Source organism: Labrus bergylta, chromosome 6 (assembly GCF_963930695.1).
Source record: "Labrus bergylta chromosome 6, fLabBer1.1, whole genome shotgun sequence".
Classification (NCBI taxonomy): domain Eukaryota; kingdom Metazoa; phylum Chordata; class Actinopteri; order Labriformes; family Labridae; genus Labrus; species Labrus bergylta.
In genome coordinates, this window is record NC_089200.1 from 16,372,590 (window position 1) to 16,397,518 (window position 24,929).

General features: G+C 37.9%; 1 protein-coding gene across 3 annotated transcripts in view; it reads left to right on the top strand.

Moving 5' to 3' along the window:
* usp13 (ubiquitin specific peptidase 13) overlaps window positions 1–24,929 on the top strand; it is a 33,953-nt gene that overhangs the window by 1,306 nt on the left and 7,718 nt on the right. Inside the window, exons 2-17 of one of the 3 annotated variants that reach the window (XM_065955857.1) lie at window positions 1,607–1,732; window positions 4,162–4,222; window positions 6,537–6,658; window positions 7,524–7,666; window positions 8,134–8,318; window positions 8,887–8,984; window positions 9,080–9,270; window positions 10,165–10,236; window positions 11,521–11,593; window positions 13,205–13,330; window positions 17,153–17,306; window positions 17,803–17,977; window positions 18,147–18,235; window positions 18,917–19,039; window positions 22,168–22,191; window positions 22,605–22,748. In XM_065955857.1, the coding sequence (XP_065811929.1) occupies window positions 1,607–1,732; window positions 4,162–4,222; window positions 6,537–6,658; window positions 7,524–7,666; window positions 8,134–8,318; window positions 8,887–8,984; window positions 9,080–9,270; window positions 10,165–10,236; window positions 11,521–11,593; window positions 13,205–13,330; window positions 17,153–17,306; window positions 17,803–17,977; window positions 18,147–18,235; window positions 18,917–19,039; window positions 22,168–22,191; window positions 22,605–22,748 (1,906 nt within the window). Of the gene's footprint in view, window positions 1–1,606; window positions 1,733–4,161; window positions 4,223–6,536; window positions 6,659–7,523; window positions 7,667–8,133; window positions 8,319–8,886; window positions 8,985–9,079; window positions 9,271–10,164; window positions 10,237–11,520; window positions 11,627–13,204; window positions 13,331–17,152; window positions 17,307–17,802; window positions 17,978–18,146; window positions 18,236–18,916; window positions 19,040–22,167; window positions 22,192–22,604; window positions 22,749–24,929 lie in introns of all 3 variants that reach the window. The other 2 variants (XM_065955855.1, XM_065955856.1) reach the window with 2 other exon arrangements.

Consider the following 24,929-nt stretch of genomic DNA (forward strand, 5'->3'; position numbering starts at 1 on the left):
TCCAAGGGCAATTCCCAGTTTCTCGAGTGTGTTTCTCGAAAGTGTTCATAGAAATTCTCATGACCTATATTTTGAAGCACGTTTTCATATAGCCTACTGTATTTTCTTTTTTTTAGATTGATTGATTTTTCTTTTGTGTTAAAGGCTCTATAGGATGGTTTAAAAACATTCTTTTTTTTATTTTTTATTTAGGTCTATTTAGTGATTTGTAGTCATTAAAAATATGGAATTGTCTGAATCTTCAATTCACTCTGTATTGTTCTTTAAAAATAAACTTATGATGGTCTGGATTGAAATTCTGAATTTTGGACTCCTTACACATTACTCATACAACAAGAAAAATCTACTTTCTCAACTGAAACCGTTTTTAAAGGTGACTCAGCTGTCTGGAGTTCATCACGTTGGCCCGAGCACTGGTTTATTTTTATCCTTCTACTGTTGAAGCTCGTATGTCACTCTGGGCCACTTAAAGGTTTATCACAGGGTTTCATGGCGGCTGCACTGATTGCAGATATAGGTTAGTTTTGTAGGGTTACACTTGATGTATTTTGTCTCTGGCAGTCTGAAAATGAAACTGCAGAAGCTTTTTTTTTTTCCTGTCATATAAATTATACCCCTTAAATTAGTACTGCTGGGTCTATCTTTTGCATTTTACAACTCCTTACATATGCTGCAGTGGTCTAATGCAGAGATTTGAATGTAACAAAATCATTGAAATGTAGTTTTCTATTATTACAGCCAGTAAACTTGAGATGAGACATAGATTGATGTAGTCCACTAGCACTCACCAGCACATTAAAGAGGACTGAGTTTACTGTTTTTAAACACCTTCATATTGCTAGTGCCACTAAATAAAAGATGTATTTTGTCAATGTAATTGTTATCTTTGTAACAGGATGCACATATTGTTCTGTTAAACAAGAGCAGCAGTGACCTGATCCATCAAATGGCTTCTTTAGAATACAATAGAAGAGATGCATCCCATCTTTGAGACAACTGGCTAAGAAACATGGAAAATGACTGTTGATTATCAGTATCAGGCATTTCATCAGCGGGCTTTTTCTCCATAAAAGTGTTGGCTTTTTTTCTGTGCAAGAGTGCTGGAACAGATTGCTGGCTGTTTGACAAGAGGCAAGAAAGAAACAGAAACAAGAAAGCCTTGAAAATGTGCTTGGTACTTTCTTATATTTCCACTGTGCCCATTGTGTTAAATGAAAACCGTAGCTGTCAACCTTCAACAAATTATAAAAGTCTCAATACTTATTTCTCCTCTAAACCTTGAGGCTATACGTGACCTGACAAGTTTTTGCTTTTACTAAAATGGTCATTTACGTACATGCTATTTTTGCAGTGAAGTACTTATAAAGCTAGACTCTTTGTTGTTTTGTATGTCATAATAGAAAAGGATTGTAAGGAGGTTACACTGTAACTTGTTGAACACTGTTTGCTTCGGTCAAATTAGGCAAAATCAACATTGAGAATAGCTATAGTCTAAGACACAGTAGAGTCAATTTTCTGTCATAATGATGCTCTTTTCAAGGCTGTTGTGTTGATGGTTATTGACTTGGTGCTGCTGCTCATTGTTCCTGTTTGTTTTGGTCTGCAGGAGTCAGAGGGAGGCCTGTATGTGTGTATGAACACATTCCTGGGCTTTGGACGAGAACACGTGGAGAGGCATTATCGCAAAACAGGACAGAGTGTTTACATGCACCTCAAGCGACATGTCAAAGAGGTAAGTTTAAACCTGATCTGTGTTTTCAAAGGATCCAAAGTTTACAAAGTGCCTTTGTAAAATGCACATATGAAGAGCTTGGCTTTAAAAAAAAAGAGCCAAAGACAGAGGCATGGCTATATTATTAAATGTGAAGTAAGATGGGACAGGTCAAATATAACCATGATAAAGTAGTTACATCCACTGATGTAGAAACTTATTGTACAAACTGAAGTTACCAGATTTGAACAGCGTCAGGCACGTCTCATTTGCACAACTGAAATTAAAACATTGAAACTTTCATTCTTGACAAACCGGTAATTACACGTAAAAAAATACGGATTCTCTTTGAGGACCTTACAGCATTTAATACAAGTAGTTATTTGGAATTAAAAATGTTCAATGTAACTAAACATAACATAAACATCTGATCAATGGTTTTAATAAAGATGTTAGCGGGTTCTGTCATGATTAAACACTAAATGCTGTAAAAGTATTGTGTCCACATCTGTGAGGTGCCTTATAAGATTAGATTAACTTTATTGTCCCAGTGGGAAATTTGCCTTGGACTTCACATTGCTCTGATGCAGTAACAAATGCTGTGATTGTGTTTATAAGTGATTTTTGTATGGCCTGCTTATACCTGGGGCTGGCATGCATAATCATTGACGTTTCATTAGAAAAAGATGTAAAGTTTCTCTTAACGCTTCATTGGTCTCACTGCTGTAACCTTCAGACTGAGTCCCCTCTGAGTGTTTGTGGGAAACACCTGATATGTTTTCAGCTCTGCATCTATCTGAACTCCTCATGTGACAGTTTCCAATCAAGAGTCTGCTAATTTGGTGCTAATTGTATTAAATGAGATGAAGTCTTCACAAATCTTATTAATTCAAACTAATTGAAAAACATGAATGTCCAGCTTGATTATAGTGGAAGTCCATGGTTTTGGTAAGAAGTATGAAAGAAATCCAAGACACAGTGAATATAGCAATAACATTATCCTTAATTAATCATGGATAATCCAATTATCATTTCCAGAAGAACATAAAGGGTCTTATAGACAGTGCGAAGCATGTCAGACGTACAAAAAAGTCCAGATTTAGGAGGGAAAAGTGTCCAACAATGACTTGACATTAACTTGAGTTTAAATTGATCATTTATTATAGGATGCTTCTTATTTTTAAATGTTATATGTACCAATGTGAATGTACATTCACAAGTGTAATTCAAGAAACCTCCTTCAAATTCATGAAGCAAACATTCTGAAGATAAAGACTTAAACTGAAACTTAAGTGTTTCTGCACAGTGAAAATAATAAAATTAAAATAAATACAGTCAACAATACAAGCTTTCAAACAGTGTCTCTTGATATTTGTAGATGGAGTGGACACAAACATCTAACACTCTTCTGCAGTCCACATTAACAGCTCTGTAACTTATCTTCAAAGGTTATTGCATCTTTGTTCAGTTTGAGGCAGAGGGCTGACACAACTCAGTGTTCAGTTTTTTGAATTTTTTGGTGGCGCTGCATTGGGTTACATTATATTGTTTGAATTAAAATGATTACAAATGAGTTGTTATTAAAAAGATTACAAATTACGTCTGTGATTTGTCCGTCCCATCCCGGTGTGTGTTTTAACAAAATTGACTCCGCAAAGCATTCCCAGAGAAGCCCATATTTTCAAAGTTGATGTCAACAACGTGGGTGCCAGTGGTTGCCGTGTTTTTTCGCTGGATCTAATTGCCCTCAGATAATCTCTGCTTTGTAAAGAGCTGCTATTTCCATGCCTGAATCTGAGCAGAAACAGCTGCTCACATTCTACAGGCTCCTGTGTCTGCTGTTCCCCCCCCCCCATGAGTCCACTCTGCCTCGAGTGTGTCAGCATTCTCTGTCTTTCTGCCTGCCACTGTGTCCTCCTCCCTGCCCAGTGAACAGGAAGCTGTCACCTCAATCTGAAAGGATTCACAAGACATCAAACACATGGCCATTGCGACGAGGACCATAGCCTCTTTATAAGTGCCGACTGCCCCCAAAAAACAAACACGTATTTGATAAAGATTATTTGTGTAAAATGTGTTTTTTTTTTGCCAGTCTTGGCAGTATGTTGTGGTGGAAAAGGGAAGGATGATGAGACTCTACAGGGAAGGACAGGCCCAAACACGCTTAACATACTGTAAAGGATATCCATGCAAGTCATACATGCAACTGAAGCAGGTTAATGTATCATTCTTTAATTTTGACCCTGACATGGAAGAGGGGGTTTTCCCCTGGTCATGTAACCTGACCTGGCAACTTGAAGATCCAGCATCTATTTCTAACAAAGTAATAGCCATCTGTAGAGCATAAAAGCTTCTTCCATCATTTGACTAAGAAACTCAGTAAAGGTGTTTTATTAATGCGGTGAGGGCTCTTTGATCCAATTTAATTTCCTCCTTCCTGTTTCCTGCAGAAAGCAACAGGAGCTGCAGGAGGCGCCATCCCCAGACGAAGGAATGGAAAAGTGTTTCTAGGTAAGATTTGCACGTCAGCCTGCAAACAATGAAAGTAGTACTAAACATTGTTGAGCAATTCATTCATAGTATTAGCAATGATTCCTCAATGTGTGTGTAGCTGGCCAAAGCAGCTGATTCATCTCCTAAATGCACCATAAGAGAGTTTATAACAGTTATTCTCAAGTTTTAAATGGTACTAGATATATCTCAGGGGCTGTTAAATACACAATAGAGTACTAAAGAAGAAAGTTCAGCTCCACAAATATATGCCCAATTCTTTGGCTCTGTCTTTGGATTTTGGATGTCGTAGTTTATTTTCAGGCATTTTAATGTGACAAGCTTTTTTGGAACTCTTCTTTAGAGTCATGGTAGTTAAAACATTTGTGTAAAGATACTTTGAAGAGAACAGCACTGAATATATTTAACAAATATATATATTAGTTGGTGTTTTGATATCAAACTGAATGTGCTTTTTAATCTTTTGAAACACCTCAATAAACTAAGAGAACCCCCCTCTCTTATATGCCAGTTGTATTGTTTGTTACACTGCAGTGACCCCCCAGCTGCCCCCCCAGCAGGCCTTTACTTCATATTTCCCATGATCAGACCACTCCTCCCCCTGCTCTGTCTGCATCCTCCTATGCTCCAAATATAGCTCATTTATTTGTATGTGTGGTTGGTAACTGCTCTAAATCAAAGCCTTGCCTGCTCCCCTCCTCTGCTGTGTGGGTAGGGGTGGGTTTGAGACTGCCCCCTCAGCTGCCACCAACTGTCATCCTCTCTTTCGGCTGACACACTTCTACTGCAGCTATGACGCTGTTCATAGAGGACCAGGTCTACCTCCTTCTTAACCCCCCCCCCCCTCTCTGCTGGCCTGGCGGGGGAGGAATTCCTTCCACTTAACCTACATATAATTAATGTTCCTGTTTTCTTATCAGCCAGCGTTTAATCAACTCTTCTATCCACTGGCATTCATCTGACTGCTGCACATCAAATCCTACTCAGTCTCTCTCATGGAGATAGTTCTTAAGATGGTTTTCTCTTGGATAATTTAAGCTGTTATCCATTTGGATCTTTGATTTGGCAGCAGGCATGTGTGTGTCTACCACCATTTTCGTACCAGTCCAGGGATTTAATCCAGCCACTTACCATGAAAGCAGTGGACACAATAACATTGTCCCGGATATACTGTTTCACTTGAGTCATTTCACGACTTTAGGATGAAGTGAAAAGAAGACAACTCACTATGGAGAGAGATTTAACACAAGAAGCTCTTTGTCGATTTCATGTTTAAAATTTGCTGAAGTTTAGCTCGACATAGTTTTTTTTTTTTTATTGAAACTCTGATAATTATTTGATTGGTACATTAGTAGATAGACAGGAAGTTCAATTTTTCAGCAAAAATGCCAGACATGCTGTGGTTCCTGCAGCCTGATTGAGTAGATCTTATGCCTATAATAAACTGGGTCTGGGATAAATACTTTTCACTATCAATGGCTCTGTAGATTATTTTATAAATAGCTTGATTCATTATTTGTTTACAAAGATGAACAACTGGTTTAAGACAGCATCAAATATTCCTATCGACCAGAGTAATGCCTCTCAATGCCTACATTTGGTCATTAAACAGCTCATTTAACTAAAGAGTTGGGAAATAACCCCGGAAAAATCTAAAAACTGGCCAGATTGTTGTACTGCTTTTTTTGTTTTGTTCTAAAATTATTTTTAAAAAAGTCATGAATTAGCAAAAAAATATTCTTTTAATTTGATTAATGAAGAAATAGTTTTTGCTTGACAGTAAACAAAAACGGTTTGGGCTTTGAATGTTGGCTGAGAAAGAAAGTATTTTCTGACATTTTATAAAGCAAAGGATTCATCTCAAAATATCAATAGTGAAACATATTTGATTGATTGATTATGTTATCCATAAAGACAGTGCTGTAGCTGTGTAGACAAAGCCATCATCAGTACTCCCTAGTAACATTATAAGTTGCTGGGTATAAGAGTGTGTGATGAGCACCTAATTATAGCTCTGCATGAATTGTTTCGGAGCAAGAGTCATCAGCACAGTATGAAGTCATCCTGTCTCTGTTGTAAAAAAAGATGTCATTGATGGTTTTATTCAAGGGTTATTATGTGTCATAAAACTTTACAGCTTTGACTAAAAGGACGACAGTCATTAAGACAAGAAGACACCTCACACTTGAAACAAATACAAATAACTGAGAATAACGAGGATCATGACATGTGCAAAAAAAGAATATCAGTCAGCAATGTATTAGGAAGCTGTCTCCAACAGCAGCTGATTGGCTGTGTACTCCCTTCCCTGTAGATTTAGAGCTAAACCGTGACTTTAACGGTGAGGACTATGAATATGAAGACGAGGCCAAGCTGGTCATTTTTCCAGACCACTTCGAGATCCCCTTACCAAATATTGAGGAGTTGCCCGCTCTGGTCCGTGAGTCGGTGCTGCATGAATTCTGTGTGTTTTTCTGCATGTTGATGGGAGTGCGTACTCAGTGGTTCCCTTTGTAGTGAACAGACTGGCAGATTTATAAACACACATTCAGCCTGAAAACTACCTGAGAATATGAGATCAGAGTTCCCCCTATAATTCACTTAACCTAAGGCAGAAGTGAGCTTACCACAAGGGTTTTTTTTTTTAATTAGTTTTGATTGTAGATGTTCAAATAAAGGCTATTTCAAATGCTACTCTATTAAAAGAAAAAAGGGAACCACTAGATGCACTTTATATTCAGGCGCTCTTATCACTTTAGTGTTTGTGTGTCATTGCTTGCATGGAGTCCAGAAGATACTTCACTTTTTTAAAGTTATTGTTTGTAGAGTGCAATGACCTCCTACAGTAAATGAGTCTTTTGGTCGTCATTTTTGTGTTGATTTTTCAAATTCATTATTGCACGCTTACATGTACTTGTAAAACAACAGGATAATTCCCTTTTTGTTTTTAAATTGTTACTGGTAGATATCGTTTCTTTCTGCACTACAGTAGCACTATAGAGCTGCCCTGTTCTGCCATGTTTGATGATTTTATCTTCACTTTATTTTGCATAAATCTTGCATGTCCAGCTGTCCTTTCTATTTGATGTTGTAGATTACTTGTTTTAAGAGTTAATTTTAAAGAAGTTTAATGTTTTCAAGTGGTCATAATAAAATATTAACAAAATGTTCCTTCTTATAACAGACTTTATTTATACCTGAAGTTTTTATTCTATCAAGGCTTATCTATTTTAATATGACCTCAATCACACCAGTTTTTTGAGAAGTTAATTTTCTCTCTGCTCATGCCTCTGATGATCAGGTGACCATCGCCTGTGACGCTGTGCTCAATGCATCATCAGCCTACAAGAAGCAGGAGCCTGAATCGTGGGAGGAGGAAATCCAGGTATCCAGACATGCCAGGAGCCTCAGACAGCTCGATAACGGGGTCAGGATCCCACCCAGGTATGACAGATATGAAGTATCACTGTTACATTTGTTAAGTGGCCCTCAAAATGTATATAAGACAACACTCGCATTTGTGTAGGTGTTCTCATGGCTTGAACTGGTGAATTGTGGGGAATCAAGCCGCTTTAATAACAGCTGTGTCTCTGCAGATTTGGTTTATGAGACATCTTCTGGATTTCTTAGGGCAGTGTTTGTTAAAAACTGTAAACTGAAAACAGAAGAATGTCTTGCTCCTCAGCTAACTTTGGTTCTTTTGTTCATTGTACTCAAGAAAGTTGAAATAGAAAAATCTAAAGTGTTTTAAATTAAACTTAATAAACATTCAAACAACTGTCTAGGCTCTATCTGTTTCTTCAGGAGTGTCCTCATGAATTGACCTAAAATGAATAGTGAAAAAGTGATTCTCTGCAACTGATTATTTAATAAGTAACAACACAGAGAAATGTCTTTGTCTTTGCTCTCAGTGGTTGGAAGTGTCAGAAGTGTGAGATGAGAGAAAACCTGTGGATGAACCTCACGGATGGAGCCGTGCTCTGTGGGAAGTGGTTCTTCGATGGGAGCGGAGGGAACGGCCACGCCCTGGAGCACTTTAGAGAGACCAACCATCCCCTGGCTGTCAAACTGGATACCATCACACCAGACGGAGCAGGTCTGACACTTATGACATGATCATCTCAGCTGTCACATTTGAACCACAATACAAGTTTCTATATGATGTGAGGGATGGATATCCTTGAAGTAGCTTTTATTTCACTAACTCTAACACTAACTATTTAACTAACAAAAAAAAGCACACCAAGGATCAAACCTTTGGAAAATGGCCTTTGTTTTAATTTGTCATAATGTAATTAAAATAGTTTACTGTAAACTTGGTGCACATGCATTTACATGAGCTAGTATTGTATAATTATAGATTAACATGGCATGGTTTTAAACTGTAGTTTAAGCCTGGTAGGGATCTTAGAACATGAAGCTTATCATTAGCAGTTTTTAATTGAAATAATGATCATTCTAAACACAATTTTAAAAGTTATTACTTCAACACCTGTGGTCTGTAACAAATTGTACTTACTGACTATAGAGGGGCCCTCAAATTTTTTTAAATACAAATGTAAACAGGGTTCAGATGTAACCGTAACAATATAAAAAAGCTTAAAAAAGGGTGTTAAGTTTTAGACTGACCTGTAATTGAGATAACCTAATCCTTTGGGTTTCAGATGTCTACTCGTTTGAGGAGGAAGAGGCCGTGTTGGACCCCCACATATCAGAACACTTGTCACACTTTGGAATAGACATGCTACAGATGCAGAATAGAGTGAGTTGTTTTAGCTTTTGACAACAACAACAAAAAGTTTTCCCCGCTGAAGGTTTCACATTGAGCTTTTTACCTCTCTCTCTTTCTCCCCTCAGACAGAAAACGGTCACAACACAGACAATAACTCTCGGCCACGGGTAAGCGAATGGGAGGTGATCCAGGAGTCAGGCATGAAGCTGAAAGCGGTGTTTGGTTCTGGTTACACGGGCATCAAAAACCTGGGAAACAGCTGCTACCTCAGCACGGTGATGCAGGTCCTCTTCAGCATCCCTGACTTCCAGAGGATGTGAGTACACAGCATATATATATCGATACATAGATCTATATATATATCATATAGATATTTCAATGAGCTAGAGTTTGTTATCTGTATTATTTCACATTATTTAGTTTCTACACATTATTTAAGGTATTTTCAGGTTGTCCATATTTATTTTTGATAAGGTTAGTGCTTTAATCAAAGCACAAAATGTCACTGAAAAGGTAAACAGATTCTTGATATCAAAGGGGAACAAATTCATTGTCTGTTTTTTGATTTCATTGACTCACATTTCTGAATACTGTCTCTTTAACCTCAGGATTTTTACAATAGCAGGCACACAAAATAAACTTGTTACACAGCATACTAAAGCCTAATTTGATTTTCATATGTGAGTCTCTAAGCACCACGAGACACTTTTCATGAGATTCAGCGGCCAATTCATTAGTGACGAAAACGCAGATGAACTTCCTCAGATGACTACAATTTCGGCAAAGATAAATCTTGACTAATCAGACTAATCATTAAGCATTAAGAAAAAAATAAATGCAGTCAAAAATGTTTCACTAGTTTATATTAACATGATGGAAAGTCTAACATGACCTATGTTGTATTATGTGCAGTGCTTATTACATTTTGTCACGGTAAAATGTGTAATTAAAATGGAAATCTGTGTTTATGTACATTTTTAAAATGTGTAGCTCTAGGTTACATATGGAGGTAAGATTAGTAGCAGAAAATAAACTTTTATTTTGAAACAATTTTAGTTATTTAAATATCTGTTACACACTTGACCCAGCATTATTTAGTGAGTATGTTCACGAGCAGAAAGTGTTAGTGCTTTCTACGTTTCCAGCGGTCTTGTGCTGTGTCCATGTGCTCAGTCTGAGGTAAGCGTGTGACATTTCTTTTGATCTGTAGGTATGTGGGTAATCTTCAGAGGATATTTGACTACTCACCCCTCGACCCCACACAGGACTTTGCCACTCAAATGTAAGTGCCTCCTGTGTTACATAATTCAGTGCAATAACACACAAGACAAGCAAGGGGTTTTCAAGCTGCTTGGTTAAGAAAATGCTGAGGGGTCCTTACGTGAAACTTGTATCTTTGATTATTAAAACACTTTTGATAACTTTATTATGACACTGCAGTTTCAAAAGATGGCCAAATCAAGTTTATGAACTTTAGTTAAGAAATTGATGATACTTTCTTTAACAGTGTTTTTATCCAGTCATTCATGTTAAAACTTGGTGTGTTTTGTCATGTAAGCTGGTGTGTTGCAACAGGCCAGTGGCACAGTGGCCAGGATGAAAGCTAAGAGGGGATTAAGCAAGGCAGGCGATTAACATCAGTGGTGTGAAGCAACAAATGCTTTATATTATGAGGTTCATTACCAGATAAACATGTTGATGACTGTCACTGTTTGAGAGTCTGTAAGCAGATTAAGGAAATGTATTAAGGAAATTATTGTCACCAACAGTGACACCTTGTCACTGCATGTAATCTCATATTCTTGCCTCTTCATTCTTAATTCTTAATTTTTAAATTCTCAATCTTATGTAGCATCACGGTCCTAGAGGAACAAAATGTCATCTCAATGTGTACTTTGTACATGGTTGAAATGACAATAAGGAGAACTTGACTTGACTTAATTATTTTTTTTATGTTTTATGCATTTACAAAAAAGCAACAAAAACAGGCAAATACTTCCCATCTCTGTAAAGAAAATAGAAAAGGAGATATTGATGAGATGTAAAGGATTTATTTCTTTGTATTTAATCCAACCTCCTTTATTCATTTATATCAAACAAACAAGACTTAAATTGATTCTAATATCAACTTAGGGGTTGATAGTTTTCCCCCTACACAGTTAACTCTTGCTTAGGTGAATTTACAACATGTGTCTGTAGTCTTAAAAAAGAGCATAGATTTAGTTGATAAAATATACTGTTCAAGCATTAATGATGTACCTTCCAGCAGAAGAAATACAACATATTGAGAGGGAAACCAAAGGTGAACCAGAGGAATTATACATATTTTAAGAATTAGAGGGATTTAAGAAAGTCTGAAGTCTGAAGCAGGGTCCATGAGACTGAAAAGAAAGGGTTAACAAGTTAAACAGGCCTCAGGTGTATTGTCTGAATGTTTTAACAAGACGAGAAAAGAAACAAATGCTCTCAGTGTATGACATTCAATAAGCCTTCCCAAAGAGACGAGAACAAACCTGAGAGACGGGCGATCATTTGTAAAGTTTCTGGCTTTGCTTCTGTCCAACAGGGCTAAACTTGGACACGGACTTCTCTCAGGCCAGCACTCCAAACCACCCATGAAATCTGAGCTCATTGAACAGGTGATGAAAGAAGAACACAAGGTATTAAACTGGGTATGTCCAGCTCCTAAACTGGGTCTATAACTGACATAAGCATGTTACTACTTTGTTTCATTAAAGCACTAAACAGAGTTTCAGCTTTTAAGTTTGATGTTTTTCAAATTGAAACATTAAATATGTTTTATTATAGGCTACACTACAGGCCATATCCATTTGTTATTTATAAACTGTGATTATGTCAGCTTGAAAGATGTTGATCCAAACAGAATGAAAATAACTTTTTTAAAGGCATCTTAAAGTTTTACTGTGCTTTGAGTTTTTCCCTTTTGTCTGAAAATAGGTGTTTTGGCTTCTATCCCAAATGTACAACTCAAATAGTTTATTAGAACAGCTCCAGAAACAGAACTAAAACTGTACATTTCTTGAAATTCGCCGCATCACTGCCTCAATTAAGCTTTCTCGACTGTTTTGAGATTTCTGCAATCTTGTAAATTCTGTTATTTGTCAGTGAGTTTTGCTTTACCAATTTAAATGACCATGATGTTACATCTTTGACCACATGGTGCACAGCTGACTGGACAAAGAGGAGAGGAGTGCCATGAAGGCATAATGGGAACCAGCACTATCCCTCTAACCTGTGGTTTTCCTTTAAGCTTATCCAGTCACAGTAACTGATAGGGCATGGCTGTGATCCTACACTTCCTACATGTGATGGAGTCAGTTATGTTGACAGCTGAGAGGAGAGGGGGGGGAGGGTTTGAGTTGGCATGCTGCTGTCAGTTTGTACTAAATAATCTATTCCTTTTAGGAAAAAAAAGAAAGTTAAAAAGTTTGCTTTTATGCCAAAAAACTTCAAGAGAGTTGAATGCTCTCATGTCTATTCGGTGAATGTAATGAATGCTAGCACGACACAAGTGTATCTTAGCATTGCACAACGCTGAGAAACAACTTCCTGAAGTTTCCAGTGTTTATCTAAAACAAGCAGAAAAATTATATTAATAATAAATATGATGACCATGGGGTGCTGATGATGCCATCCATAGACAGAGCCTGGTCGTCTGTTTCCCATTGTTTCCCTTGGCCAACTAGCAAACATTGGGTAGTTAATGTTAACCTAGTTAGCTTGTCTATGAGTCAACATCAATCGGTTAGGGCATTATTGCTAGAAAATGTCAAACTTACAACATACTTTTAAAACCCAGAAACACATAAAGTTAGTTTTATTAGTATCCCCAGTAGGCCTACTATTTTTTTTTTTTTTTTTTTTTTACAAAAAACTAGTAGGCCTACTGGGGATTATCTGCCTATTTAGTAACAGTTGTATTCATTCAGGAAGCAGTGATGACATTTTTCAATGTTAATGTTTTTTCTCTACCTTCATACTAATCTTTGAGTTAAGAAGAACACTCTCTAGATTCTAATGAAGTTTTATGTTTCATGAACCTGATTTGAAGATTTGGGATTAGCAGACCTGTGCAGAGTCTGTTACTGGCAGGACAACTGAAGTTTTTTTTTTGTCAATGTTTTTAGTAACATTTTCCTCTGGTCTGTAATCTTGCATTATATTTCCTATTGAGACAGATGAGTGGTCATTCATTCAGCTTTTGTGAAACCCAAATATTTTCTTTTCAGCACCAGCAGAAGGGAGTCTCTCCCCGAATGTTCAAGTCCCTAGTGAGCAGGGGACACCCAGAGTTCTCCTCCACCAGACAACAAGATGCACATGAGCTCCTCCTGCACGTCATCAACCTGGTGGAGGTGAGTGAAGCGAAAAGTTGTTGCAGCTTAACTTATTCCAATTGTTAAAAACCAGTATACTTCCTGTTTTTTTTTTTGTTTGTTTTTTTTTAAAAGCTTTCCAAAATTAAAAAAGGCAGGTTGGTCCTTCAGTTGCTTAGTGAGTTGGTAAATGGACTTGGACTTTGTGTAGCGCTATTCTAGTCTTCTGACTACTCAAAGCACTTTTTACATTAGATGTCGCATTCACTCATTCACACTACATTCACACACTAATGGCAGAGGATGCTATGTAATGTGCCCACCCGCCCAAAATGATTAATCAATTCACACACATTCACAATAATTCAGTGTCTCACCCAAGGACACTTAAACATGTGACTGCAGGAGCTGGGGATCCCATTAAGGGAAGACTGAGTCTAGTTTTCATCATATTTATTCACATAAAAAAATTAAAACGAACTGAAAAAAAAAAAAAAAAAAAAAAAAAAAAAATATATATATATATATATATATATATATACACACACACACACACACACACACACACACACACACACACACATACACACACACAAATCCCCACTCTCTCTCACCACATTTGCCGTCTATTATTAGCTGTCCTGTCCAAATACTGTTGAAAGCCCAACAAAAACAATATTTGAAAAAATAACATTGATGTTTTGGCCTTTATATCAGTAATCTGTGAAAATTTCACTCTTAAATGAGCAAAAGTGTCACTTTCAAAAATCCCACATCAGGGGTCGCAGATGGCCTAGCGTTTAGGTTGCGACCTATGCACATAAACTATAGTCCTCCAAGCAGTTAACCCGGGGTTAAGTCCGACCTGTGGCTCCTTTCCTGCATGTCATTCCCTTCTCGCTCCCGATTCCCTTCTCTACTTAGACTTAGACTTTCTTTATTGTCATTCAAACTTGTACTTTACAGTGCAGATAAGAACTAAATTTTGTTGCATTTGGCTCGTTGTAGTGCAGGATAAAAACAGCAGCATGTATTTACATATAAAAAAAATCTATCCACAGTCCTATCAAATAAAGCCCCAAAATATAAAAAAATGTAATCCCATATCAGTCATACTTCACTTAAAAAAATATACTGGTAGTTAGTAAATTGTATCATTAATGTCAATATTCCTAATGTTTTGAATGTTCATCACAATAGCAGATGGAGTTTTCCCGGTTGTCATGGGGATGAATACGTTTTCTTTGGTTTCTCGTATTATGTATATGCTTGCCAATAATAGAAAAGTAATTACAAGTACATTGTAACAATACAGAGTGTGTTATCCAATCTGTATTTATTAGAGCATCTTTATACACTATCACTTGGTGAAAACTCAAGACAGACAAGCAAGTGAATAAGAGGCTGCCTCCAACAAATATACTGACACAATCTTAGTTTTCACATTGTTGTGAAATGTTCAAGTTTTGAGAAAGTGTTTTTGTGACGTCTGACCTCTGGCACACATGGACAGGCAGTAGATTGTGAGGGGAGGGTCTGTTTTTGGGCATACTTTCTCCCTGGTTGTTGGTACATACACATGGCGTGCACTGACGTGTCTTTCTCAACTGGGACTTATAAATAGCTTCGTGCTATCTGTTACACAGGGGGCCAGATAATGCCTCCTATTCTGCCTCTGATACATGCCCTGACTCGGACCAAACACGTCACTCCAACCTGATCAACAAAACAGACGAGCAACACTCCCCTAGCATCAATTACTTCTTCATAATCCATTGGAACCTTACAAAGACTCGTGCTTGAACTTGGTTTTGACCTCCCCTTTTTAAGTCTACTTGCTGGCCTCTACAGCTGTCTCTAAACTAGAGACTGATTTATTTATGTAGACGTAGATAAGATGACTAACACCATCAGCAACATTTTGTTCCGTCGTTGTCAGCCTGCACACTTGGCCTGAGTAAAATTATAACTAGTGTATTTCTGTAGCGTCTTAGAATAGAAAGACTGTCCTGCAGAAAAGATGCAGTGTAAACCTGTGAGCTAAATTGCATTGTCATCATTCATCAGAGTCTTCCGATAAGCCCAATGTATACTTTAAGGACCTCCACTTCAAAAGCAGTAAGTCGACAAAAAAATCACACAGGGAAAAATAATGAATGTCTCTGTGATTCCGAAACGATGTAACACCCTCAGTCATGGTGGGCCGGGTGAGGTTAATTGAGGTGGCTCCTGAATTAAAGAGTTGCATCTACATTATGAATAACTGTATTAAGAGATCTGGGTCAAACAGCAGTTGCGTTGAAGTCATGCCAGGAGACTTTAATAGACCACAGCAAAGAATAGCTTGTAGACAGAATTGCATTTCAGTGATCAGGCTGTCACGTCCCAAGCTTTACATGTTTGTGGAACGTGTGAAAACAGACTTAGTGTTTTCAATTAGTGCAAAGAAAGTGCTATAAAGGAACAATTATAAAAAGGTGACAGGGTAATGCAGAGAGATGATGATCGTTGACTAAAGATAATACAAAAACAGCAAAGACAGCAGCAGCGATGGAAAAAGAAAGAGAAAATAATATGAAGAAGACCAGACAAACAAAAGCAGACAGAAATAAAAAGGCTGATTTTTGAGTGATCAACACCTCAGTATAAAGCACCATTGAAAAAATGAGTACATCATTAATAAGAGTTCATATGTTGTGTTGAGTGAGAAATAAATATTATATTTGTATTTATATATTGTGAATTGGATGATAAAATAGGAAAAAGGGATGGTGGGGTTTGTGGGTTTAAAGATTATTTGGGGCTTTTTTTACCTTTTATTTACATCAGACAGTGGATACAGAACCTTGGGAGGTCGCCAGCCCACTTGGAAGTAGGGAGAAGAAAAAACAAAATCAAATCAAATTTCATTTATTTAGTCATTTATTCAATCATCTTTTCATGCATTCCAATTTTGTCTCTTCCCAATTTGCTGCCCTTTAACCAACCCCCAGTTGGCAGTTTTGTTTTTCTATTTATTTTATTCAACCTTTAATTAACCCGGAAAGAGAGAAACTCGTTGAGATTAAAAAACTCCTTTTTTAGGAGTGTCTTGGCCAAGACAGGCAGCAGCACAGACAACAAAGTTTCTGTCGGACAATGAAAGACATGAAATTACAAGTAAAGCTGCAAATGTTTATTAAAATGGATTATACTCATTAATATATCAGACAGGGCATCTACAGCCAGATGTGTCCGCCTCCAAGTCATTCAACATCCTCTGAAAATCATCCAATGAGATCAGCTCATTAAGTTTCAGGTCTTTTTGTAATTCATTGTAAGGAAAGGGAGCAGCAAACATTTTCCTTTTTTCCCAGTTCAGTTTGGAACAGACAGTTGAAAAGATGCTGAGACAGAAGAGAGTTAGTTCCTGTAGTATTCTTACACTCACTGAAATAACTTTGGTTCAAATAGTATAGTTGTTCAGATGCTGATTGCTCTTATATTATATACTTATATTTTTACCTTGACCAGCTTTAAATCAGTTGCAACTCTAAAATCATTATGCATATCATATTATTATCCAAAAAGTATAACAGCCTCACTTAAATAACCCCAGCTAAGTTTAGACCAGATTATCGGAGCATTAATTCAGAAGGCCAAACTATACTATTACAATGTGAGAAACAGATGGGACACTTAACAGCATGTCTGCCCTTAGGTTTTCTTTGAGGGAAGTTTTTAAAAAGGGAACTTTAATTTGTTATCTGTTTTCAATATCATGACTGGGTGTTTATTTAAGGTGTTACAAAATGTCACTGTCAGCCCAATATGTTACAAAACCTCAAATGAGTAAAACACTCACTCTCCCTGATTTTACAGAGGAACAGTGCAGGCTCAGAGAACCCAAGTGACGTCTTCCGCTTCCTGGTGGAGGAGCGCACTCAGTGCTGCCAGACACGTCGGGTTCGTTACACACAGAGGGTAGACTACTGCATCCAGCTGCCAGCCCCCTTTGAAGCAGCAACCAATCGAGGTAAATAAGCTCCTTCACAAAAACACATGTTGTTCTGTAGGAAGCTATAGTTGCTTGATGTGGATACAACTGAGGACAAAGAGGGTCAAGACTTGACTTTTTTGTAATTCATGATATGACAAATAATGTCTAAAGTGCATCTAAAGGTAGCTCAAGTCAATGTAACATTACTGTATTTATTGTGATATTGTATTACTTTTAAACAAATATAACCTTGGTGAGGGATACAGACATTGTCACAGGAACTGTAAATGGAAGCTCAGGTTGTTATTTCTGTCAGCAGCCATTTTGAATTGTACATAAATTGGTGTACATAAACCTTAGTGAATGCTTGCATTTCATTAAATGTATAGTGTGCATGTTTAATATGTGAAACCTTAATTATGATTGATTTGATCACATTTAGATTTAGGATACTAAACTACTGCGAGGTGTTGAAGATATCAAAACTTGTAAGCAGACTTCAAAGTGTTCGTCTGTGTTTTTATTCTACCAGAGGAGCTGTTGGCATATGAGGCCAAGCTAAAGGACGCTGAGGAGAACATGCGGGCTCCTCCTGAGCCAGTGAGAGCGCGGATCCCCTTCACCGCCTGTCTGCAGGCTTTAACCGAGCCAGAGAACGTCCCCAACTTCTGGAGCTCAGCACTTCAGGCCAAGTCAGCTGGAGTCAAGTAAGCAGAGGACCTTCTGTTGCTGGGCTTGGAGAGACTTCTCCACACCTTTATTTGATTTAAATTACCTCAGATTATTTTCAATTAAAATCCCAATTTTACTTGGAAGTGTTACATTCCTTTCCATTGAATCCTCTGTTAAAAATGGCTGTTTTTTTTTCCTCTGCAGAACTTCCCGTTTTGCCTCCTTCCCAGAGTACCTGGTTCTGCAGATCAAGAAATTCACTTTCGGGGTTGACTGGGTGCCAAAGAAATTAGGTAACTGTCTGTCACGCTTCACTTTCCCGTCCTTTGCTTGCCACCAAAGCTGTGCCTCAATTATATTTACTGTGCCCTAACTGCCTCCAGAGGGCACCATAAAACCACAATTCATCAGCAGGTAAAGTAGAGGCTGAAACAGCTGCTGCTCAATATTATTAAGTAACCGTCATGGTTTAAATGAACAGACCAATGTTTTGAGTGTTTAACTGCTTTATTAATAGGAATTGGCTGCAAAATACATAATAATGTCACATTATCTTTTTAAATTGTGTGATTAAGTATTATGTGTGGGGTTTTAATTTTGCTCAGTGGTTGTGACTTGTGGATAAAGTGTCTTAAGCCCTTTACAGACTGTGATTCCCACAGCATAGCAACATACCACCACATTTCACCATATTTGCACCTTTATACTTAAGTATTGCATCTGCAAATGTGTAATATTGGTGTCCCTGTGTGTGGTTTCACAATGCAGTTCTGTATTCATGATGCCAGAATAGAGATTAGCAACTTTGTGGGCTTGAGTTCTGAAATCTGAATTGATGTCCTTAAGTTTTTTTAATTAATAATGACGTCTATCATGCTTCTAAAACCACATATTTGACAGAATTGGGAACATCCGGATCCCTGCCGGACGATGCACTTTTCTGTTAAGTTTTATATTTGTGTATTCCTCTACAGACTTGGCCATAGACGTTCCAGACTTCCTGGATCTGAGCAGAATGCGGGCCACAGGGCTGCAGACGGGCGAGGAGGAGCTTCCTGACCTCATGCCTCCTATCGTGCTACCTGAAGACACACGAGGTACGGAACAGACACTTTCTTTTCTAGGTGGTTTAAAGAAATGGTAACTGTATTAAGAAGTGTGAGTGTATGTATAGTATGACACACCTACAATTGAATGCATTAATAGATATGTCTATACAGTTAAGAGAACACACTTTGACGGTTCAGTAAGGCAGAGTATTGTGATTTTAACTATCATCACTTAAAGGACATTTTCCTTCTTTTGTAATTTATTAAATCTAATTAATCACACGTTTCAATTAAAAGAAGGATTGCACACACACACACACACACACACACACACACCCACACACACTAACACACACAGGTACACACTCACATGCTTCTGAATGGCATTGGAACTTATGACAAGCTTTTGAAACAGAGACAGGAGTAGGTTTAGATTAAGCAGGAAAGATTGCACTCCAATAGATGTTTTCAAAGGTTGAACAAAGCCTACCTCAGCATGTCTCTGTATGTGTGTGTGCATCTGTGGTTTCTTGGTAGAGGCAGACGGGGGAGAGACGGATGGTGTTGATCCCTTGGATGGATATAATCATAACAATACCATTACATTTTGGTCATGTGTTTTCACCAAGCTCACGACACTGCTCTGGATGGTTGAATGATCAGTTACATAACACGTCACAGTTCTATGAATATGCATTTTTTGCTCGCATTATTTTTTTGTTAATTAATTTAAAATCAACGCGTTATTTTGACAGCCGTAAAATAAACATTGTGTCTACACATATATTCTGATTTTTTTTCAGATCACATAGTGCTTCATTTCTATCCCCCAGGATTCACTGAGAATGATACTTAAGTCATACAATCTCACATAACTCGCCTATAGTAGCCTACAGGGACATTTGCTTGTCACTTTTCTACCGTTGCCATTTCCTTGCCATTCATATTGAAGTTCACTTTCTCTAATTGATTTCAAAGACCATTGTTAAATTGTGTCCACTCTAATACACAAAGTTTTAACAATACAAAAAAAACAACCTCTCAGTGAACACTAAAGAATTTATCAAATTTGACTCAATAAACAGTCAACACAGTGTTGCTATGAAAACTACCTGAAGTGAGTGCTGCTCCAAAGCTGCTTCTTGACATCCTTTTCATCAGGCGTGGGGTAGTTTTGTGACAGAGACAAATGATCCGTGAAATTGTTTCTAATATGATGTTCTGCTCAAAGCTACCCAAGTTTTCTCTTACAGGCATCTTGGATTTGTTTCCATGGGGAAGGCATGCTCAATCAACTTCTGAAAAGTTGTTGTGTTCACAGTGGCTAAGCCTAATAACTTATAATGATTTTATGAGATCCAGTTGTAATGCACTCCCCTGGGCTCTGGGAAGAATCTCCTCAAGGCTTGCAAGTGCGATTTGTTTTAATGTCACTTCCTCAAAACGCAGTTGCATCAGAGTGTGAACTAAGTGAAGTCTTTGTGTTATTTACAGCGTACTTGGGGCTCTTTTCCTGCACAAACTCAGCCCTCCCTCCTTTGTCACTGTCTCCTCTGTGATTGTATTTCTTATCCCACCGTTCCTCTTTCCGTTGTTCTCAAAGTTCAGCTACATAACCTTATCAGTGTCCCCCTTAATATTTTAGCAGACGTTAAGCACAAAGTGTTCTGTACTGTCTCAAGCTCCAAACACAACACACAAAAAGGGGACCAAAGAGCATTGAAAAGGCACAGTAGCATCTGCGAGCAGGCTGTGCAGGGCTTCACACACTGACAGACTCAGGAGAAGGGTTTTTGTTCTGAGAGCTTTACAGAATCGTTTAGCTTCTTCAGATGGGGAAATGAGGACAAAACTGAAGTCGGAACATGTTTGTCTGAGTGTGCCTTAATATTTTAGGACTGAACGTTACATGCTGTGCTTCCTACCCCAAATCTCCAAACACATGAAATGCCTTCTTGGAACATTGCTGTATCTACTGAACACTTTGCGCATGAAAGCTTTCATTAAGCTTGATAAAATAATAGCAATTCATATGTGCATCTGGCAGCAATGGACAGCAAGGTCAGAGGAAATGTGTTATTTATTAATATTTCCAAGTTTATGTATTAATTTCTTCATTATGATAACTTTTTTCAGCTGCCAATAAACCACTGGCCTATTACTATTAGCATTGATAAATCATTGATCACTCTACTGTCTCCAGAAGGCTTCAGTGCCTCATATTGATTACGCAGCAGTGCACACAAACACACAAACGTGTGTGTGTGTGTGTGTGTGTGTGTGTGTGTGTGTGTGTGTGTGTGTGTGTGTGTGTGTGTGTGTGTGTGTGTGTGTGTGTGTGTGTGTTGCACTTATTTTGTGTGTATCATCCATGCACTCAATAATTCCAGACCACTTCTTTGCTGTTATATTTTTCCATTAATCGAATCACATAATGTAAAAAATGCTCACCCATCTATTATACATATTGATTTCTCAATCATTTCTAAATTTAAGACATGTACTGGATATTTCAAATACACCCAGATCTGTTTCTGTTAGCTGACTCTTACTGATACATTAGAGAGAGGCATTTTTTTTAAAACTTTGTATGGCTTAAAATTGCCTCAGATAATAGTCTTGGTTAAAGTCGTAGTGAATCATGTTTTATAGAAGAAGGATTCACTGAAGTTGTGATTTCAGTGTTTGGGGCTGAACAGTCTCCTCACTACAGGTTAGTGCTTACATGGCCCTCACCAAAAGTGTTTACTTCTCGTTTTGTAGCTTTATTGAAACAGCCTGACAACCCCAGTGGGACTTTACTACACAATACAGTTGGCCTATGTAATTATTTGAAACAAATGACGGTTTCCTAGAAGCATTTCACAAAAGTTCTCTAAAAGAGGCCATAACATGTTATTTATCATACATGACCAACTAGACTCATTTCAGAAGTAACATAGTCTCACAGTAATGTGAAATCAGATTTATAGCTGTTGGGTTTTTTTTTGCAGATATTTTGATGCATTAATTTGCAACTATTCAAAGAACCACACAGAAAACCTGATGATGTTTGTTGCATCCTTAGTAGAATAATCTGGTGACACCAACCAAAAAAAAATCCATTTTCTCAAGTCGTCTCAACTTTGATCTTAATGTGTGCTGACACCTGAAATGATTTTTTTCTCCCCTTTCAGATAACTCCATGGGCTCTTTGGACTGTGAGTATATCATTTTATTTTTCACTTCTCATTATAAAGTTTGTGTATATGTTACATTTATATAAGTTGTAGCCATGGAAAATGTATTTTGGCCCCAAAGAAATAGTGATGAATGTTTTGCAGCTTTGACCATGTCTGTGTGACCAGGTGCTGCAATTGGTGTTAACTTCCAAACAAATTTTACTTCAGCATGTGGCTCTGCTTGTTCTAGCCAGGCTCATTTCTCTCCATGATGAATTATCCCTCGATAAAGAAACTTCCCCAGGGCTGATTCTCTGCTGGTGTCTTTGTTTAATGAGGCCCAAAGAGAGAGAGCCACCGCAGAAGTTGTTTGGTTCTGTAAACCGGGAAGTTAGTGTTGAATCAGCAGCGGCTGTGTTTTAGTTATTGATGTTGGTTACTCGTGTCCCCAGCTCCAGAAATAGACGAGGCGGCAGTAATGCAGCTGGCAGAGATGGGCTTTCCGCTCGAGGCTTGTAGGAAAGCGGTCTACTACACAGGCAACATGGGCCCTGAGATGGCCTTTAACTGGATCATAGCCCACATGGAAGAGCCTGGTAAGAGAATTTCATTTCACGCAATGAATGATGGAGAGATATACAACGTATACAATGTATAAACATATATTTTCTCTTTGCCTAAGGCATATGTTAGCATAAAGTAAATAACTGCAGTGCACTTCCTTAACCAGGGTTTCTTTTGATCCAGAGGAGAACATGAATGTTAGGTCAGGGTCGGCTCCAGCCATTTTGGTGACCTAGGCGAGATTAGGATTTGACCCCACCCCCCCACCCTGAAGCCTGTCACCACAATATATGGACAACAGCCATTTGAAACACCATGAACAGTTTAATTACTTCTCAAACAAAAATATAGAATAAAAAAGAGCAATATATTACAACATCTCTGTTATAACAACAAGGATGCAAAGTTTATTATTTTTCGTTCTTTATTTCTTTATATGTTAATGTTAATGTTCTTATTACAAGACAGAACATGAGGGAAGGGCAAAAATGGGCACTGACTGGCCCTCAAATTATTAGTGATTAGTAATTATTAGCGTATATGGCCTATGCCAAGAGCTGGCCCTGGTTGTTAGGTAGTACCTCCTACCCCTGTGCCTGCAACTGTCAGATTCAGCTTGCACAAAACCAAGATGAGTATGTGATAAGCATCAATACATGATCATGTTGTTTACCCTGTGTCATTGTTTATTATTATAATTCAGAAAAAGTTGTCACATTCGAATTTGAATTTCCCTCGGGATCAATAAAGTATCTATCTCTCTATCTATCTATCATTCTTTTTAATAGGAGTGATGTAGCACGTGCCTGAGCTTCTCTAATTTAAGGTGCTGCATTACTTCCCTCAGTCGCTGAGTATGGCAAAGATTTATGGGCTTTTCCTGTTTAATGGAATAAGTCTGTATGCCAATAAAGTTAAAATTGTAACTGTGCATATGCCTTCAGTTATGGCCCTGTACTTGCCCAATATCTAAAAAAAGGCAGACAGAGGATTTAAGTCAAACCTTAAAAATAAAAAAAGTTCAACAGTTCATGGCACGGGGCATGTAATCAGAAATAGTGGAGGCAAAATAGAAACAACAAAAATAGGGCACGATGTACGTGTCTTGCATGAGTGCTGAGGTTTAAAAGGGTAACATTAACCAAGAGAAACCAAAAATACTGGTGACAAATCATCACAACAGCAGCTGCACTGAAAGAGCCCCAGTTCTCAATGAGCTGACTCCACAGACTTCAATAAGTGAGCGGGAGATACGAGCTCAGGGCGATGAATGAAGAAAAATAAAGCTGTTTCAAAAGGCAACACGTGCAGTCACATGGTGTCTCTGTGAGCTAGTGAACTTACAGGTGAACTCTGTGTTGGGCTCTTTTTTTGTTTCGCAAAACACTCTGACGCTGCTAATCTGCCAAAAACATTTCTGAAGCGGGTTTACAAAGCCATCCAAATGTATTTCTATTGGACCTTTTAAACACAAGTTGCGTTTGTGTCAGAGCTCACATCCCTTTGTGTGCTGCAGGTGTTTATTTCTGCATGTGTCATCACAACATACTTTAGTCAGAGAGCTGACTTTGTCTCCTGAAGATCTTTTAGCAGCAGAGACATTCCCCTGAGGCGCTGACTTGCATCACTTTATTCTCTGGTCGGCTGTAAAGGGCCTCTACAGTGGAGGGGAGTAAAAGCATCCCCTTGCCTGCTTTTAAATGGGCTTAATGTAACTTCACAGTTATCCGTGTTTAGCCTCAATAACATCAGTAAAGAGTCCGTCCTCAGCTGAGGCTACTTCATCTTCTGTCTCTCCCACATTTGTTCCTTTGCCAATAACTTTTGTTTTAACAGCTAAACTTTTCACTTAAGTGGCAGAACAACATCATTCTCTTTGACGAGAATCTTTAGAGTCCGGCATGTACTAAAATAAACTTCTTGTAAGAGGTGCATTTCTAAAGGACTGTGCAGGCAATGCGATTTATCTATCACTACAGCTCATGTAAATGTCACAGATATCTTTAAAGATATTCAAGATCTATCGATTAAGTTCATGAAAGACGTTTGAAAGGCCCAAATAAGCAATAATGAAACACTGACATACACATGTGTGTTTTAGTTGTGTCTCATTTATCTATTCTCCAGTCTAATAATGGGTAAGTTGTTTGAATGGCAACGCAAAGTACACAAGACGAAGAGCCCAGACAGAAGGACTCACACTTCTTATATTG